We start from the raw sequence: 18002 nt of genomic DNA on the forward strand, positions 1-18002 counted from the left end.
GTGCTCTAACATGGCACTGCTTCTGATCAAAGAAATAATTTCACATTCCAGAGGCTGGGAAGTCCAAGATCAAGTTTCCAATAGGATTTGGTTTCTGGTGAGAGCTCTTTTCCTGGCTTGCAGATAGCCACCTTCTCACTGTGTCCTCACATAGTGGAGAGAAAGATATCTAATGTCTCTTCCTGTTTTATAAGGATAACAGTTTTAGCAGATTACTTAGCTTATTCAAGTAAAAATTTTAAAAAAATGTTTGTTCCTCCAGTGATTGAATTTACAAAATGGAGTGGACAGTTGCCACCTTAAATCATTGTAGAAATAAACACGGTATGATTAGGGAAAATTTTGTTAAAAAATTCTACTGCAAAGGTAATGCTGGCACTCTTTCCTAATCAACAACCATAACTTATTCAGATTTCCTATACTAAACACTTGGGTGAAGAAATGAAGGACCAAGGAAGCCTTCAAGAAGAAAGCAAAGGTCAAAGCATTTTCAGGCTAAAAGGAAACAATCACTCTGAGTTTTCAAAGGCTTGCTTATAGGGACACATTACAAGTGTTAATTCTTTGGGTAAGATTCACATTTACCAGACTGAATGTTTATAGTCACTGCCATTTGAAGTTTTGATCCTCAACTCATTAGAAAATTACCCAACACTGTATGTATGACCTCTTGTATTTGTCTTGTACTGCTTTTAAGCTCTTGAAATACTGAACTCTTAAACGTTTCATCCCCCTAAGACTGTAAAGCTTTTGGAGGGAAAGAGCTTTATTATGTCCCTACCCCTGTTAATCACCAAGAGGTTAACAATGAGCTCAATTAATCTACTGAATCTTTTAACTCTTTCATTTTTTTTGGAATGCCCTTGGGATATGCATTCTGTAAATGGACACTCAACATGTTTATAGTGAAAATATAATGGCTGAGAGCCTGGCCAGTGTAAACACATTCTTTCTATGTCTTAATGACAAAGGATTGCTTAGATTTAGAGAAGAAAAAGGGTGATTTCTTTTACAGTGTGTTAAAGTATTAAAAAGAAGCAACTGAAAGTTCTTTGGATTTTATGCTCTACCACAGTGCAAAGCCCTGGGTAATCTGGCCTCCTGTTTCTTCGTGCAAAGCAGAAAATCAGACTCAGGGTAATGAATTCTACCCAGCCTTGGGCACTTGAAGCTGAGCGCTGCAATCGTACATCATCTTCCACACTGCCACCTTATAAACGAAATGCAAACTCTGGGCTTCTCAGTGGGACAGGCACACAACGAGAGGAGAGGGGCCGCACGCAGAGGGGTCAAGCCCAGGAAGCAGAGACCTCTACCCCAGACCTCCCCTTCCGCAGACAACCGAAGTAGAAGGGCAGATGTACGTGGGCAGAGATGTGTGCCCAAGAGACGGGCACAGATGGACCGGGGACATTCGTAGCAAGGGAGCTGGGACACAAACCACGAAGGGTGATGAGAATCCACCTCGTGGACGGTATTTTGTGCCAATGAGTGTGTGAACGTGTGAACTCTACTCCGGAACGGGTGGCCGCGGAGCCCGGCCTGGCGCGGCCTCCAGGGCGAAAAGGAAGAGGTGGCTTTGTTCCCGGGATGTGAATAAGGGAGCCGAGGCCGAGCTTACAAAAGGCAGCGTTCCGCGGCGAGAACACTTGTCTCGGTAGGGGCTTGGACAGCGCGCGAAACTCGCAATCAGGCTCCCAGCCGGAGCGGCCGGCTGCACAAGTGCCCGCAGTGGGGACAGCCTTGTTGGCCCCTGAGCTTCGCTCGTAGAGGCCGTGGCGCGGGCCCCGCCGCGTCCCCCAGCCGGCGCGGGCGGCCCCACGCGCCCGCCACTCCGCTGAGCTGCCAGCACAACATTCCGTTTAAAAATAACACCCACGTGCGCTGGTAAACAAGCGCGCGCTGCTGCTGGTGCCGCGCGCCCAGGGCGAGCCTGTGAGGCGCGCCCGCGCGCGCGCGCCCGCCCTCCTCCCGCACGTGTCTGCCGGCTCCGCCCGAGTTGCGCTAGCGCGGCCCAGTCTCCGCCCCTTCGGCGGGCCGCTCACCGCCCAGGAGCCCCGAGACCAGCCGCTGCCGGGCCCTAGCGCCCCCCGTATTACCAGGCGTGCCCCGCAGAATGCTCTCCAACTTTCCTCCCCTGATGCCACCTCATCGCGGCTGGACACATCGTCTCAGGTCTGCTCCTTCCCTCCCCTCCCCGGTCTTCTCACGTCCCTCTCCTTTTAACTCTCCCTCCCATCAGCGTGCGGAGGATTGCCTTCTGGTTCGCCCTCTCTCTATCCTCTCCTCCTTCCTTCCTTCGAATTTTACTCGATTGTTTATTATTTGTTGGGGGGCGGAGGCGGGGGGCGGAGAGGGGCGTCTGGGGCCTGGTGACGGGTGGCCGCGGCCAGTCAGCGCGCGGCGTGGCTTGACGAGTAAGCGGCGCGGCTTGACGAGTAAGCGGCGCAGCGAATGGCGACGCGGCGCAGAGATCCCGGGTCACGCGCTTGTGGATACAATGACATCATCTGTTTGTACGCGTCGAACTAGCTTGGTGCAGGGGCGGGGCCTCGCGTCACTTGAGTGACGGGTCCTACGCAAAGCCCGGAGCCTGGATTCGGCCGGGTGGGCGGATTCCTGGGTACGCTGGGTTGGACCTTTTTGTGTACAGGGTTGTTGCGGAGTCCGCTTTGGACTCCAAGATATTTCTAGTGACTTGGAAGGATTTGGGGGGTGGGGGCGGGGAAAGATATTTATAAACCAAAGCGGATAGAATTTTGGTGTGCGTGTCGCATGTCTTGCATTCTTAGTGCACAAATGAACGACTTTGGGTACTGATCGTAGGATAAGGACTTGTGAAGATATTTTTCTAAACCTAAAGGAGTAGCTTTCTTTTAAAAAGTAAAAAATGCACAATTAGGTGTTTCGCCGTCATTTTAAAATTAGACTCATTATTTCCCATTCACAGTTGTTCAGAATTTGTTCTTGCATTTAGGAATGTGGAATAATCTGCTTTTCTCCCGAGTTACACTTCTCCCCTCGTTTGCCGTGAAATTCACGAAAAGTGAAACACGATTGCGGTCAAGCGTCCTAGGTTAGTGCAAACCTCTTGGTGCCTGATCAAATCTGAGGGCATCGGTTTATCGAAGTCCTGAGGGCACCAACATCTTCGCTTGCCAGTATTTTCACGCTGAGGTAACCCTTGCCATCTACGGTCAGCATCTTATCTCGGGTGTTACCTGGGTGTCGGGTTCTAATGGGGAACCGGACACCAGGGCGGGCGCAGAGCCTGGCGAAGCGACGCGCTAGCTGGGGACCCCCGGTGCCAGGCGCCCTGCTCCGAGTCAGGGAGGCCACGCGACTGCGCTGGTGGAGGGTTTGGGGCTCTGCGGCCCCCCCACCTTCTCCTGGGCCAGCGCCGCGCTTTGTTGTCGTTGAGGCTCGCGGGAGAGAGGAGGAGCCCGGCGGAGACCGCTGCTGGAGCCTGCGGAGTCCCGGCCCCCGGCGCGCGGCCTCACACCCAAGCCAGCGGGTCCGCGGGGCCGGGTCGCGCAGGCGCGCGCGCGCACACCAGCACACCCGGGCCCGCCGCCCAGCCCTCCCCCTGGGCGGGGACCCGCCCGCCCGCCGTCAGCTTAGGTTGAGGCACCCTGCGTGTGTCTATAACTTTGTGCTGCTGCCGCGGCCGCCCTGCTCGTGGAAGGGAGGAGGAGGAATGTGGAAGGCAGCAGCGCGCAGGCTGACAGGCGGTTCTTCAGACGGGCTGCGGCGGCTGCTGGAGCGCCTCTTCTTGGCCGAGGTTGCGCGCCCCCTCCTCGCCCTGCCCCGGCCCCGCGCGGGATTGTGAGTCCTCCCCCCTCGTTCCTGAAGAGAAGGAACCCAGGTAGGCGCCGGAGCTGTGCAGCGGGTCGGCCGCCTTCCCGGTGACTCCGGATCTGCTTCTGAGCTGGGCCAGGCGCTTCCCTTTTCCCTCCCCGTGACTCGGTGTGCGCGCCGCTCTTCTCTCCCGCTAGTGTTTTTAAAGGACTTGAGTGAAGGGGGAAACTGTCAAGATGGCAGCAGCGGGAGCCAGGAGGTGATGAACGTGCTGGTCCGGGTTTTCTGGCGGCCCGGGAGACTTGGTGCTTCCCGACCTGTTGGAAGATTGACGTTCCGACTTGCCCCCTCCTCTCGCTCTTACAGGGAAGGGGGTGGAGTACACGACGCCCGCGGGAAAATAAACCACACAAACCCCCAAAGTGGCCGTTGCTGCTCGGCTCGACCCTTTGCAAATACCCGCTGAGCTGCTTGCCCCCCTTCTTCCCTCTTTCCTTTTTTTCTGGAAGTGACAAGAGCCCGTTTGCTCTCGGACCCACGTTCACCCTCTCAGCCCGCGGGCGAAGAGGGGAGAAGGGAGCTGCCCGCGCCTTCCCCGGGCTTGGGCCCTCCGTTAGGAGGGGGGGTGGCAGGGGGGCGCGGAGGCGGCAGGGCCAGGGACTGGGAGAAGAGCCGAAGACGCCACAGACTTTGGCGGCGTTGCCGCGGGAAGCACTTGAGCGGGCTGGAGCGAAACATAAACAAACGCACGCCCGCCCAGACTCGGGCTCCGACCAAGGCTGGGCTGCGCCAGCTCCGGCTGCTGCCCGCTTTAAAGGCGCGGCCCGCGCCCCTCCCCCTTCTTCCCCGCCCCTCCCCCTTCTTCCCCGCCCCGCCACCTAGCCCAGGAGAGACCTGCAGCTTCCGCGGCGGCGGCGGGGGGAGTGGGGAGTGGGGAGTGCCCCGTGAGAGCCCGTCCATTCGCTCCAGTCTCCCCAGCGGCCTGGTAGGGGGGCCGCGTCTGCTGCGCCAGGTCCGCGGGACGCACGTCTCCAGGTCTGCCTGCTCCTGGGAGGCGGGCGCGGTGCGATCGGGAAGCGGTGGCCGCGGCGGCGGCGGGCGAGGACTGGGCTGCAGCCCGGGATAACCAACTCTCCTTCTCTCTTCTCTCGTGCTTCCCCAGGCGGCGGCAGTAGCGGCGACGGCGGCGCCCGGGAGCCCGAGTCTTCGCGGCGCCCCCGTCCCTCCCCCGCCGCACCCCGCCCCGGCGCGAGAGGAGAGCGCGAGAGCCCGAGCCGCGGGCGGGCGGGCGGCGAAGATGGCAGAGGCGCCGGCCTCCCCGGCCCCGCTCTCTCCGCTCGAAGTGGAGCTGGACCCGGAGTTCGAGCCCCAAAGCCGGCCGCGCTCCTGTACGTGGCCCCTGCAGAGGCCGGAGCTCCAGGGGAGCCCGGCCAAGCCCTCGGGGGAGGCGGCCGCTGACTCCATGATCCCCGAGGAGGAGGACGATGAAGACGACGAGGACGGCGGCGGTAGGGCCGGCTCGGCCATGGCGATCGGCGGCGGCGCGGGCGGCCCGCTGGGCTCAGGGCTGCTCCTGGAGGACTCGGCTCGGCTGCTAGCTCCGGGAGGGCAGGACCCCGGGTCCGGGCCAGCCCCCGCGGCGGGCGCGCTGAGCGGGGGGACGCAGACGCCGCTGCAGCCTCAGCAGACACTGCCACCGCCGCAGCCGGGGGCGGCTGGGGGCTCCGGGCAGCCGAGGAAATGCTCGTCGCGACGGAACGCCTGGGGGAACCTGTCATACGCTGACCTGATCACTCGCGCCATCGAGAGCTCCCCGGACAAACGTCTCACTCTGTCCCAGATCTACGAGTGGATGGTGCGCTGCGTGCCCTACTTCAAGGATAAGGGCGACAGCAACAGCTCTGCCGGCTGGAAGGTGCGTACTCACCTGGGGCGGGCGGCCAGACCCGCCGGGCCTCCTGCGCATTGCGAGATGTGCCTTCGATTCGTCGGAGCGCGCCTGCGGGCGCCGGGGAAAGGGGTTGGCAGGGAGAGCCTCCGCTGTGAGGCTTTGGGGGTTCTGTGTGACCCGGGAGGAGGGGAACCTGGGGATGGCTGCGCAGGCGGCGGGAGGGGGAGAGGAGGCTCCTGGGGAAGCCTCGGGCATGGCCAGGTGAGGAGAGGGCGCGAGGGACGCTGGCGAGGGAAGGACAGACGAACAGGAGTGCATTTGCCGGATTCCTGGGTCATCGCAGAGGAGGTAGGTCCTCGGCCAACTTTGGAGTCGATTTCCCGGTAGTGGGTGCACGCGAGGCCGCTGCGGGTGGAGTGAGGGGACGTGTTTGGGAATCGGTGCCCGGAGGTGAGGTTGGATGTGTGGTTTCCAGTAGGTCGCAAGAGCATGGTGTGTTGTGACTAGCTGGATGAGAACCCTTGTGTCCAAGTTTCGGGGTTGTGGGTGTTAATTAATTCCCACAGGCACATCGATCCCATGACAAAAAGCAGTGGTTGTAAACCTTTTCTTGGCCGGTTCTCTTTCCTTGCCTGTGTTGACACCTTTATTCCTCAGAGATGTCTCAACAGCAAACCTGCCTCGGAGTAGCCTCTGAGATGATTTGGGACCTGGAACGGGCCAGCCCTGCCACCTCGACAGGGACTAGCTGCACCTGCTGCTTCCCCTCTGAGGCCTGGACTCTGGCCCTGTCTGAGGCAGGGGATCCAGGTGTGGAGGACCGGGGCCTGGCGCTTCACTTAAGCCTTTGGGAGGGAGGTTTGCTGGCAGGGCTGGACTGTAATGGCTTCTACCTATTATTATAACTGAACCCGAAGAGAGGCTCTCTACTGCTCCTTTTCTGCCTCTTGGGGCACTGGACACGTGGTAGGGAGAGAGGTGTGGAAAGGCCTATGATGTAATGACTTCCTGCAGTTGGGCATCCAAAGAGATTAACTCCTGTCCCCCTGCGGGGCTGCTGATACCCAGCTGCTTTGCTCTTGCACCTCATCCTCCTGGTCCCGTCTGCTAAGATATGAATGTGTACCAGGCAAAAGAGAGCCCTGTGCCTTGTGCAGTTGGAGATACATATATCGTTTGTCAGTTGCTTCTATTAACAAGTTAGCTTTTTTTAAATTTTATTTTAATTAAAGAGGTAGTTGCTTTCTCCTTCTGTCCTTTCCTTCGTTGTCTTTGGGGAGCCCTGTACTTCCTGGGTTCCAGTGGGTGTGTAAAATAAGAATAACTTGACCTTAGGCGGAGAACTGAAACACTGAAGAAGACTCATTGTATGAAAAAGCTAAAGAATTTAGTGTTATTAACTTTTAATTTGCTTTAAAAAAATCTTGCAAAGTGCCTTTAAAAATTATTTTTATGGCTAGTATTGGGAAGGGCTTGTTTAGATACTTTAAAAGCAAAATGTGTGCTTTGATATTATTCCACAGATGTAGGTCATCCTTGAACAAATGCTGATATTATGAATCTTACATTTGATTTAATTTTATTGCTTCGCCAAGGGATGTGAGTTGTGTGATATGAGAGATATTTATGAAACAGATGAGAGTTCTGTTTCAAAACAGTGCTAATGTGATACCTTTAAAAATTGAGTTTCCAAGTGGATGGTGAGGGTTAATCTCAAGGTTCAGTGTTAGGAAAGGGTGAATTTATGGGATCTAAGAAGATGGATTTTGGGGGGTGGTGGGATATTTTCCAAATTTCTCACACTTGAAATTTAGTTCTGCATATTTTGAATTTGGCAGAAAATCTGTTAGTTAAAAGTTAGCTTTAAGTTAGTTTAAAAGTTAACATAGGAAGGGTTTTTACCTTTCTTATTATTTTTAAGATTATGAAAGTAATTTAAACTCCACAAATAATGTTTCTTGCATTGTGTTTATAGTTGAAGATAATACCAGTTTATAGTATTTGAATTTTTTATAGTATCTGAATTTAAGATTCATGTGAGAAAGTGGTATTACCAAAAGTAGCCATGAGTTGAGACTGGATTAATTATGTTTTCATGTAGCTTGCAGGATTTGCAATAGAGATTTTGGGCCTAGTCATAAACTTTGTGGTTTTCTGTCCTATTTTTGGTCTCATGGTTTCTTTTTTCCTTCTCTGTTATCTCATCTTTCTTTAACTAAAATTCTATTAAATATTGTGAATTGAAACTGCCCAGCCCTAATATGTTTAATACAGGGTACATATTCTATGAGTATTTTTACTTGAAAATTTTACACCAATTCTGTTTCGGAGTATCACACAAAAACTAATCCTTGAAGACTATAGGGATATAATTTAGTTGAAGAATTTTTGTAAGATGACCTTTATCAAAAGATGCAGCCATGCAGGAACTTCCAAATCTTTGATGATGGAGAATGCCCTTTGAAACTGGGGCTGCTGGTTTCACATTCCGATTATGACTAATAGCCAAGCTTTTTTGTGCTTGTGGTTTAGTGGGGGGTGGAAGAAGAGGGACAAGGGAGAAGTCAGGAGCTAATTGTGACCCATTTCCATGCATCCGAGTTTCAGGAGTTGATTTCTATCATGATTATTCATTTTGGAAGCATGCATGTGCATTTAAACCACACTACTTTCATTCTGAGTTATGCATGCAGATTTCTAACTTCTAAAAATGTCTAGAATTCAGGTTAACCTCTCCTAGTCATGTGTGCACATAGGCATAATATGCAGGGTCTAGGCCTTACTTCTTTTGTAGCTTTTTGGGCTATTGTATTATGAGATCTTTTATCCAGAATTATCACTCTTAAGATCGTAGACTGAATTAGAAAAGAGGCCTTAGCGATCAGAATTGAGACCAGTGGCTCAAAATCCTGGTTGCATGTTAGAATTACCTGGGAGCTTTTAAAAAATACCAGTGCCCAGAGAACCTGATTTAACTGGACTGATGTGTGGGCATTGGTTGGTGGGGTTGTTTTAGTTTTATTTTGAAGTTTCTCAGGTGATTTTAATGTACAGCCAGGATGAGGTTTGCAGATCTCCTTCAACCCCCTTATTTTATAGGTGAAGAACTTGATTCTTCAAGTTAACGACTTTTCTAAGGTCACACAGCTAGTTAGTACAGAGGTAGTTAGTAGCCGTGGTTCTAGAGATCTTTTTCACACTGTTTTTCTCTTTGAATTGATCCTTTTTAAAGGTTATTTATTAAATACTGAGTAGTCTTATGTAATTAGAAGTTGTTTTCCTGAAAAGCATATTTGCCTCTCAATCTAAAAAATCTTGGTTATTGTTTCAACATCGGAAGATGGCTGATTATTGATGGAGGCTGAGTGAGTGCACAGTGTTTTGAAAGCTGCCTGGTGCCTATCAGGATGGGTACTTAGGAACTATGAAGTGACAAAGGAGGCAAAAAAGAGAGCATTTTAACAAAAGGAGGAAGCTCTTGGTTAACTGAAGTTTGTCGGATGCAAACTGTGCCAGGGAGAAAGGTGATGGCTATCTTGCAGGTTCCCTTACTTCGGGCATGAAAGTAGAAATGAATAATCAGATGTGGTTAAGAGGGGAAAAGGTTACCTTTCCTTTAATTCAGATTCAGCTTACTTGCATGGCACCTGTAATTGAGCTGGTGAGTTATCTGTTTCCACCTGTCTCAGGCAGACCTCTAGGACTCCAGGGTTTACCAGGTAAGGCCCATTTATTACTGATTCTCCTACACAGGTCCACACATCTGTGGTTCCCGTGGGTCAGGGCACAGTCACGTTAGGCAGCCATGAGTTTCTGTGGTGGTTCCTACAATTTCATAAATGTAAGATACTGTGTGAGGACTTCGGCTGCTGCTGCAGAGGATGGTTCTTCAAGAGACCGAGTCTTCCTTCATGTGAGAATGTGTCCTCTCACCAATACTTCCCAAGGTTGAAAGATGAGGGCTGACCTGCCGCATAAAGCTTGCTCACGTCCTCACTGTTCTAGCTTTTTAGATGAACGCACCCAGTTCCTTTTCAACATACTGTGTTTAAAAAATGTTATTTTAACTGCAACTTTGACGTTTAAAAATATTTTTAACAATTTCAAAATGACAGACTCATAATAATTCCATTTTGGCCTCTAATTTTGACCTCAGTCACCTTTTGGAGTAAAGGGCCAGTTATGATCATGCCATGTATGAGGAATCTGTCTTCAGCTTGGCCCCTGTTGCTAAAATGCTGTTTTGTAATTTCCTTTGGCAGTACTGTCTTCGTCAGTGATTCTCAACTAACATACTTCCTCTTTCTACAGCAGCAGTACACCAGGGGGACTGTTTTTCTTCTTTTTCAAAGCTGTGTCATCGACCTGTGAGGTGAAGAAATTGGCCCTTTTAGACTTTGATCGGTGAGCCCCGTGTAGCAGAGAGACTCTTTTAAAAAGAAGCTGTTTGTTTTGATATGTTTATCTCCTTCTTCGAAAATGAAATGAAACTATGCAGACTTATTTTTAGGAGTTTTTAGGAGGGTTCTATTTTAAGAGAATGACACCATAGAAGAACATCTTGTAGTTAAACTTTTTAATACTCGTGATGCTTACTTAAAACCTGCAAGGTACTTTTATTTGGAAAATTAATGAAGAAGCCTTGTCCCACTAAAAAGTCATTTACTTGGTTTGCAAAAAGTTTAGCAGATACCATTCATCCAAGGATCTTTATAAAAATGCGAAGATAAGACTTTCTAGGCCAGTGCCTTCTGGGGAGGTACCCAAATTACCCATTGCTGATCAGATTCCAGATTCCCTGGGCTGGAGAGAATATGGGAATTTGTTTTGTTTTCGTGCTCATTCATCTTGTCTGTGAGGAACAGACTTGCTCCTATTTTTGACTCCTCATTTTTCTCCTCACCGTTTCCTGTATCACAAATGGAGGAGCCCTGAAGACCACTTTGGCTTTTTGCTGCTATAGAAGGAGCTGGCGATGACACATATGTAGGTGGGTTAGTATCAGTGGATGATACAGCTGGCATACAGTAAGCGAGTGAAAGATTGGAAAGAGAAAACCTTTTTACCCGTTTGCATTTCATGCCGTTTGATTCATTCAGCAAGTATGTATCAAAGGCATACAGTGTGCAGGGCGTTCTGCCCGGCCCAGGGATGTAGTGGTAGCACAAGGCAGATAAGGTTCCAGTTCATAGGAGTTTGTGTTCTCTTGGGGGAAGACAGAAAATAAACATGCAAATCTGTGCTCTGTAGACTTGTCCCTTCTCTTTGCCTTTTTTCCCCTCTGTACTTCTACTTTCCTTAGTGCTTCGGCTCTCTGCAGAGAAGTTACCAGCAAACAGAAAAGTCGAAGTTGAGATCTGGCTTGGAGCTGGCTTTTAGCTCTCTGCAGATCATCTTCAGCTTGCTTTGGAGGTGCAAGACCGCTGTCATGTGGCTCCTGCAGTTTGGGTCTGTTTGGGAGAAGCTGGGGCCTTCCCAGGCCCACCCGGATTAGAGCATGCCTGTGGCCCTGGACTAATCTGGGGTCCCCAATTCTGTCTCGTGGGGCTGTGGTATAGGACCGGCCTCTCGGAGTGGATGTGGAGCCTTGATGTAGTCGAATCATCTGTATTGCTTCTTGCCTCCAATTCAGAACTAAACGAAGTCTTAAAAATCATGTAACTACTTCATTTTGCAGGTGAGGAAACAGGCCGGGAGCATGTGAGGGACTGCCTCAGGGACCCACAGCTAGCAGGGGTGGAGTTAAGAGTGTCTGTGTGAGCTGAACCCAGGGCACTAGTGTTCTGTAATATCTGTTACTAACCATTGTGGTTTCACAGCTGTTCTAGTCATCTCCATTTCTGCAAACTCTTACTTCATTTTCTCTCGTCTGCTTCCCCTCCCCCATCCTCTAGGCTGGCTGGCAGGACAGTAGCTGTGTTTCTCTTTTTGCATTCTGCATCAGCACTCTCCGCTCACCTTTCTGGAAAAACCTACTCTCTCAACCCCACCCTACCCTGCCCACCCTCTGACTCCTGTCTGTTCCTTTTGCCATTTTTCTGTGACTCCTGTGTATTCTCAACTACAGTGTAAAAGCCTTGAAAGCAAGGAAGGTGTCTAACAGACAAAAGCATTTCTGATGCTGGGATCTGCTCTTGGGATCATTATGCCCTCAGCCCATGAGCCTAGCCTTGTTCTGGGATAGTAACATTGAAAGGGGATGATGTGACTCAGGAGTGGGGTGACGTCATGTGTAGAATCTTTTGGATACTTGTAGCTATGAAGGTGGCCCAGACCTCCTAGCGTTGGTGTCGATATGATGTAGTGTAATTATGAAATGCTCTGCTATCTAAGGCATTTCTTGTAGTGTCTTATTTCTGCAGTTCTAGCGTAGAGGTCCTTGAAAACTTCATCAGTGGCAGTCACTACCCATCACAGAAACTGAGGGAAACCTGATCTTCGGATGACTTTTCCTTAAGAGAAGGTTGAAATCAAGTCTTCCCTCTGTGTGTGGACCCCGCTTTATGCAGCATCAATATGACTGTCTAGAAAGAGTCACCATGGCATTGTTCAGCCTAAAATGTACATACTTGCCCACTACAGGAGCAGAGCTGTGGTGTAAAACTAAGTTGTCCATAATGTTCTGCATTTGGGGGTATAAATCCTAGATGTACTTGAAGTTTTTTATTTATGGATTGGAAAACAGAAGTCACATATGAAGGAAGAAGAGATACCGAGCAGTCTGAGCTGGACCTTTCCACGGCTAGTCTGCAGCTCTTCCGAAGTAGTTTTCTGAATAGGTGGTTCAGATAGTGATTATCATAGAAGATCCCAATTCTGATCGCATCACTGCCCAGACAGGCTCAGCATCTAACCATTTTATTCTTGACTGAACAACTTTCATTTCTCAGTATTGCAGTTTCCCCAGTTGGAAAAAGAAGTATAATAGCAAGCATCTGTAGAATATTGTGTTGTATCACTCCTTCCTGGTAAAACACAAATGTATAATTAGAGCATGTTTCAAGCTGGGCCTTTTTCTTTTCACCCAAGAGTGTGCATTTTCACTTGGACCTTTTTTTTTGTGGTTTTAATCTTGAGGCTTTTTCTCTGGAGTGTGTTAGTCCCTACTATGGGATAACATTGCAAAGTGAAGTAGGCTAAGTTCTCTGGTGGCCTGTGGTACCTGCACTCATTTGCTACTTCTATAATTGTCTGTGGTGAAGAAGCCAGGTTATCTTCTGGGGGCTCACTACGCCGGGGTGTCCAGATGCACCCCTGGCCTGCAGTGGAGAGGTGAGCTTAGAGCAAGGCAAGCTGTGGCGTGCTTGTGGGGCAAAGCCAAGGTCGGAGGTGGCCCCTGCCACACGCAGATAAGCGACTGCCTTAGCTTTCCTCTGGACTGAACCCGTAATAAACCCAACAGATGCCTTTGGCAGTTTTCAGTATGTGTTTTGTAATTTCTTATTTATTTCTTTGAAGACTTCTGTGTGTGTATGTGTGGGAGAATCCACATCATATTTTTCCTTGTGTTTGGATGTCTAGTGAAATTAATAACTTGGCTCCTGAAACCATTGAGAATTTTCTTTAAATTTAGAGCCAGCAGAGGGAGTACCCAAGTCTTCAAACTGATCTCAAGGTTTTTTCCCCCACATAGCTAAAATAATACCTTGGTTAAAAACAACAAAAAAAAGAACTCTAAAGTGCTTCCGTGTAGGCTTATGTCATTGTTAGAAAAGGATAATTTGGAGGAGGGAGTGTTTAAAAACCCAAGGTAACTTTTTTAAAAGGAAACTTTGGTCTTCTAAGACCCATGGTCCAATTCTCATCCCCAAATAGTTAAATGAAAGCGTTTTTAACTGAAAAATGTCTTCCCCTGGCTTACATCTTTTTGCTGCTCCACTCTTGATAATATATGTGAATGTTCATCTGTACCTGATACCAAACTTCCCAGTATGTCAAGTGTCTGGGTCAGTGGATGGTTCTGTGTTTTAGTGCTCTTTTGATTGAGACTTTTGATATTTTCCGAGATTTCATTTTCCTGTGGGTGAGAGAAAGGCAAAAGCTACATTATTCCCAGTTCATATTTAGTAGTTATGGATCCACTGGAGATGATAACTTTGACATTTTTATCATCTAAAGTTCTGTAGTTCTGTGAAGCTGTAATTTGTCATCTCCCTCCACTTTGCCCCATATTTTGGTGGTGGTGGTTTATTTTCATTTGGCAGCTGTACTGGGTTGAATAATATCCGCCCCCCGCAATTCATGTCCACCTGGAACCTCAGAATGTAACCTTGTTTGGAAATAGCGTCTTTCCGGGGGTAGTTAGTTAAATTAAGATGAGGTCATATTGGATTAGTGTGGGCCCTAAATCCAATGACTTGTATCCTTATGAAGAGAAGAGAGGACATGGTAGATGCAGAGAAGGCTGCACGAAGGCTGAGGCAAAGGTTGGAGCAATGCAGTTACAAGCCAGGGAGCATCAGACTGCTGGGAGATACCAGACGCTAGGCAGAGGCCAGGAAGGATCCTCGCCTGGAGTCTTCAGAGGGAGCACGGTGCCGCCCATACCTTGATTTTGGACTTCTAACCTCCAGCACTGTGAGAGAATAAGTTTTTGTTGTTTGAAGCCGCTCGCTCTAGGAAACAAACATAGGAGCACAGGGGTGGAAGAGAGGGACAGGAAGGGTTGTAGATAGAAGAGAAGAATAAAAACGTTTTATTTTATTTTTCTAAATTGAGATGTAACTGACATACAATATTATTAGGGTCAGGTGTACAACATAACGATTTGGTATTTATGTGTGTTGCAAAATGATCATCACCGTAAGTCTAGTTAACATTTCTTTTTCTTGTAATGAAAACTTTTAAGATTTACTATCTTAGCAACTTTCAGGTATACAAATATTAACTACAATCACCATGCTGTATATTAAATCCCCAGGACTTACTTATTTTATAACTGGAAATTTGTATCTTTTGACCCCCTTCACATATTTTGCCCACCCCCCTCAAAAAAAGGTTTTATTGAGATTAAAATTAAAATGTTAATCATTGATAGGCTACTTTCTGGTAATTTAAATTTCTTCTTTCTTCATCCTGCTTTGAGGCACAGAAGGGAGGCATGAATTTCCCTGATTTCCCAGTGAGAACTGCTACAACTCGTCCCTCCCTCCCTCCCGCTTAGCCTGTACTCTGGGCTCCCTCCCTAACCCTCCCACTCTCCTTACTCAATTTCTACTTTTTGGCCTCTTTCGTGAAGCTGGTGGAATGGCTGTGCTTGTGGAGTATGGACTTGAGGTTTACTCTAAGGCCCTGAGGTCTGGCTGAGCCATTTGGTCTAGGACCGTCAGTCTTTAAGGGCAGGGAGCAGCCTGGGTCCTCAGCGAAAGGAGAGTGAGTTTTGAAGAATTCTCTCTTCCCTGTCCCAGTCAGGCTTGAGAAGATGGAGCCCCATCAGTTTCACTGCCATCCATGGTGGCAGTAAGGCCAATCCAGAATCCCTCTGGAGTCCCCTCAGCTCCTCCTATGCTTGGTTCAAGGCCTTTCAGAGTCTCAACACACTTGAGCCTTAAGGCTCTCGTCCCCTCTGTATACATTTATGTCCACAAAACCCAACAATTCTGGTGGAGCATAGAACATAGAGTGGTTGTCCTCATCCAAGTAGCAGCAGGTATTTTCTAGGTACCTTGTAGGTGTTTGGGCTGAATTATTCAGAAGTATTTAAGAATCAGAATTGCATCTGTTTTTTTCTCATATTTCAAAATGATAATTTTGGGAAAGGGAGCCAGGGTTATAAGTCAACTGGAAGCACAGTTTTGTTTTTACAGTAAAAAGAGGAGTTGACACAAGATATTCTGAAGCCTAGTTATAATAATAATAGTAGTAGTAACTGTGATTTATTGAACACTTACTATGTGCCAGTCAGCTAGGTTTTTTACATTGAATATTGATCCTACGTGATAGTCATTTAAATATAAATCCCAATTTAAAGGCAAGAAAATGGTTCAGAGAGGTTTCAGTAAATTGCTTGGGATTCAAACCCAGGTTTCTTTGAACTTGTGCCTTTTCTAGTATGTTCTGCTGCCTCCTGAGTGTGGGTGGGACTTTCGGTAGGGGTGAGACAGCAGTAAAATTAAATAGCTCCCATTTTGTAAGTTGCTACTGTGTGCCACATTCTTTATATATATTACCATCAATCCCATTATTAATCTTTCAGAATACTGTCTTGAATGTTTATCTTCCGAACTGTGGCTGACTCAGGGTAACTAGCACGTCTCTGTGTTGTTGGGGGAGTGGACGGAGACCCACGATTTAGGCTCCTGCCTCTGATTTTGCATGAGCTAATAATTTTAAGAATCCAGACAGTGCCTGGGCTTTTAGTGGGGGAGTTTGATTTGGGGATTCTCATTTCTGTTGGGACACTGCCTTGTGTAACCATGGTTTACTGTGGGTCAGATAAATAGTGTATTAGTATTGAGAACTAACAGAGTGATACATGGTGTGTGGAAATCCTTTGGGTTGGGCTTTTGTCTCTGAGAAATTTCTGCCTTGGTAGAACAGAATATCTCTGTTTCTGTAGGCTTTGGGTAGGTAGGTGGATGGAGGTAATACCACCAAGAAAAATGGATTTCAGGAGGAAAAAAGAAAACATTTATAAGAAGTTTCTGGCGGAAGTATGGTTGCTGAGTCAGATCTCATAATTAAAGGTATTAAGCATATTTTGTGAGGTGGTCGACCCTTTGCAATGCAGTTACTAACGGGTTTAAAGGCAGGTACTAAGACAGAAACAGAAAATGCTGCATAATGCAAGTGGCTGGCCAGGTTAAAGCGTTTATCTTATTAAGGAGCTTACTGCTTTTGTCTTCAAGGTAAAATATGTATGAGTAGGACCTAAAATGATGCTTTTAATTGGCCGTAGGAATGTAGCACCCATGCCCCCTGAGATAAAATATGGCTTGCAGAACACTAATCCCATGTGTGTGTTGGAAAAAATTTTAGAACTCTCAGTTTCACAGTAAAGATAGGTGAGTAGTGTCTGGACAGTGTCCAGAAGATAGACTGAAAACCCGTGATAAACGTGGAGCAGGCAGAATGGCTCTGCCTGATAGCTGAGCACAGCCAGGGTGTGGGGGAGGGTGACGGGGCCAGAGGCAGCTGCGCAGAAGGCGGCCTTGGCCTCTGTGGACTTTTAAAGGCACAACTCTGGATATAGGCCTGAAGTTGAAGCAGGGCATAAAATTATATCCAGTACAACTTGTTAGATGTCTCCTTGAAAATTGGTACTACATTAAAAAGAGCAAGTGGAGAGTTAAGCCATTGATTCGCATAAATCAAATCTCAAAACTGCCTTTTTTCCTAAAGTGTCCTAATAATTAATTTCAAAAATGATAGTTCTTTAATCATAAATTATCTAGATAATTGCCTTGGTTCCATATTTCACATTAAGCTTGTCTGAGTGATGTTTAAGGCCTCCTGCTCACCTTCCTGTCCTTTCTCTTTTCATTTTTAGTTTACTTAATATTTTTTTTAAAAACTCAGTATAGTTTTTTTTCTAATGCTGTAAGGTTTTCATAAAGTAAAAACACTTTCTCTAGATCTCTCTATTAGAACTTCTTGTTGGTAAATTCCTTAAAAAAATTCTACTTATGGGGATATATGTATTTCACTTCGTTATAAAGCAGAAACTAACACACCATTGTAAAGCAATTATACTCCAATAAAGATGTTAAAAAAATTCTACCTAATTTAAAAACTCCGTTTTGCTGCATATTTCTTCTAGAATTTTTACCTTATATGATCGCTGTTCTGGGGCTTCGTGGCAGCCTTCATTTCCAAATCAAGGACTTGTTAATCACACCCTTCATACTTTTTGTTTTTTTCTTCTTTCCCCAGGCGGTAGGATGAGAAGGGACATACCATTATTCACTAGTTATTTGTCAGAATAGTCCCATTAACAGCATCAGTTTGCCATTTATGAATATACCTATCATTGTAAATGAACAGTGGCCTATAGAGTACATTTTAAGCAAGGTAATTTTTTTTAAAAAGTAAAAAATTGAAACTCTGAGTCCAAGCATTCTCCTGAATTTCTTTAAAAGAACAGTGATCATATATATACACTACTATGTATAAAATAGCTAACTAATGAGAACCTGCTGTATAGCACAGAGAATTGTACTCAATGCTCTGTGGTGACCTAAATGGGAAGGAAATCCAAAAAAGAGGTGATATATGTACACGTATAGCTGATTCACTTTGCTGTGCAGCAGAAACTAACACAACACTGTAAAGCAACTATACTCCAATAGAAATTAATTAATTAAAAAAAAAGAAC

The 18002-nt window shown here is 47.5% G+C and overlaps 1 protein-coding gene across 4 annotated transcripts in view; it reads left to right on the plus strand.

The window, feature by feature from the left end:
* Window positions 1-5080: 5080 nt before the first annotated feature.
* The window catches only part of FOXO3 (forkhead box O3), a gene marked incomplete at its 5' end in the record, with an annotated part of 112691 nt that continues 99769 nt past the window's right edge, over window positions 5081-18002 (plus strand). For 3 of the 4 annotated variants that reach the window (XM_082668748.1, XM_082668746.1, XM_082668745.1), the window contains one exon: window positions 5096-5713. In XM_082668748.1, coding sequence (XP_082524874.1) covers window positions 5096-5713 — 618 coding nt within the window. Of the gene's footprint in view, window positions 5714-18002 lie in introns of all 4 variants that reach the window. The other variant, XM_082668747.1, reaches the window with a different exon arrangement.

Source organism: Grampus griseus (assembly GCF_964374135.1).
Source record: "Grampus griseus genome assembly, chromosome: 13".
Lineage (NCBI taxonomy): Eukaryota > Metazoa > Chordata > Mammalia > Artiodactyla > Delphinidae > Grampus > Grampus griseus.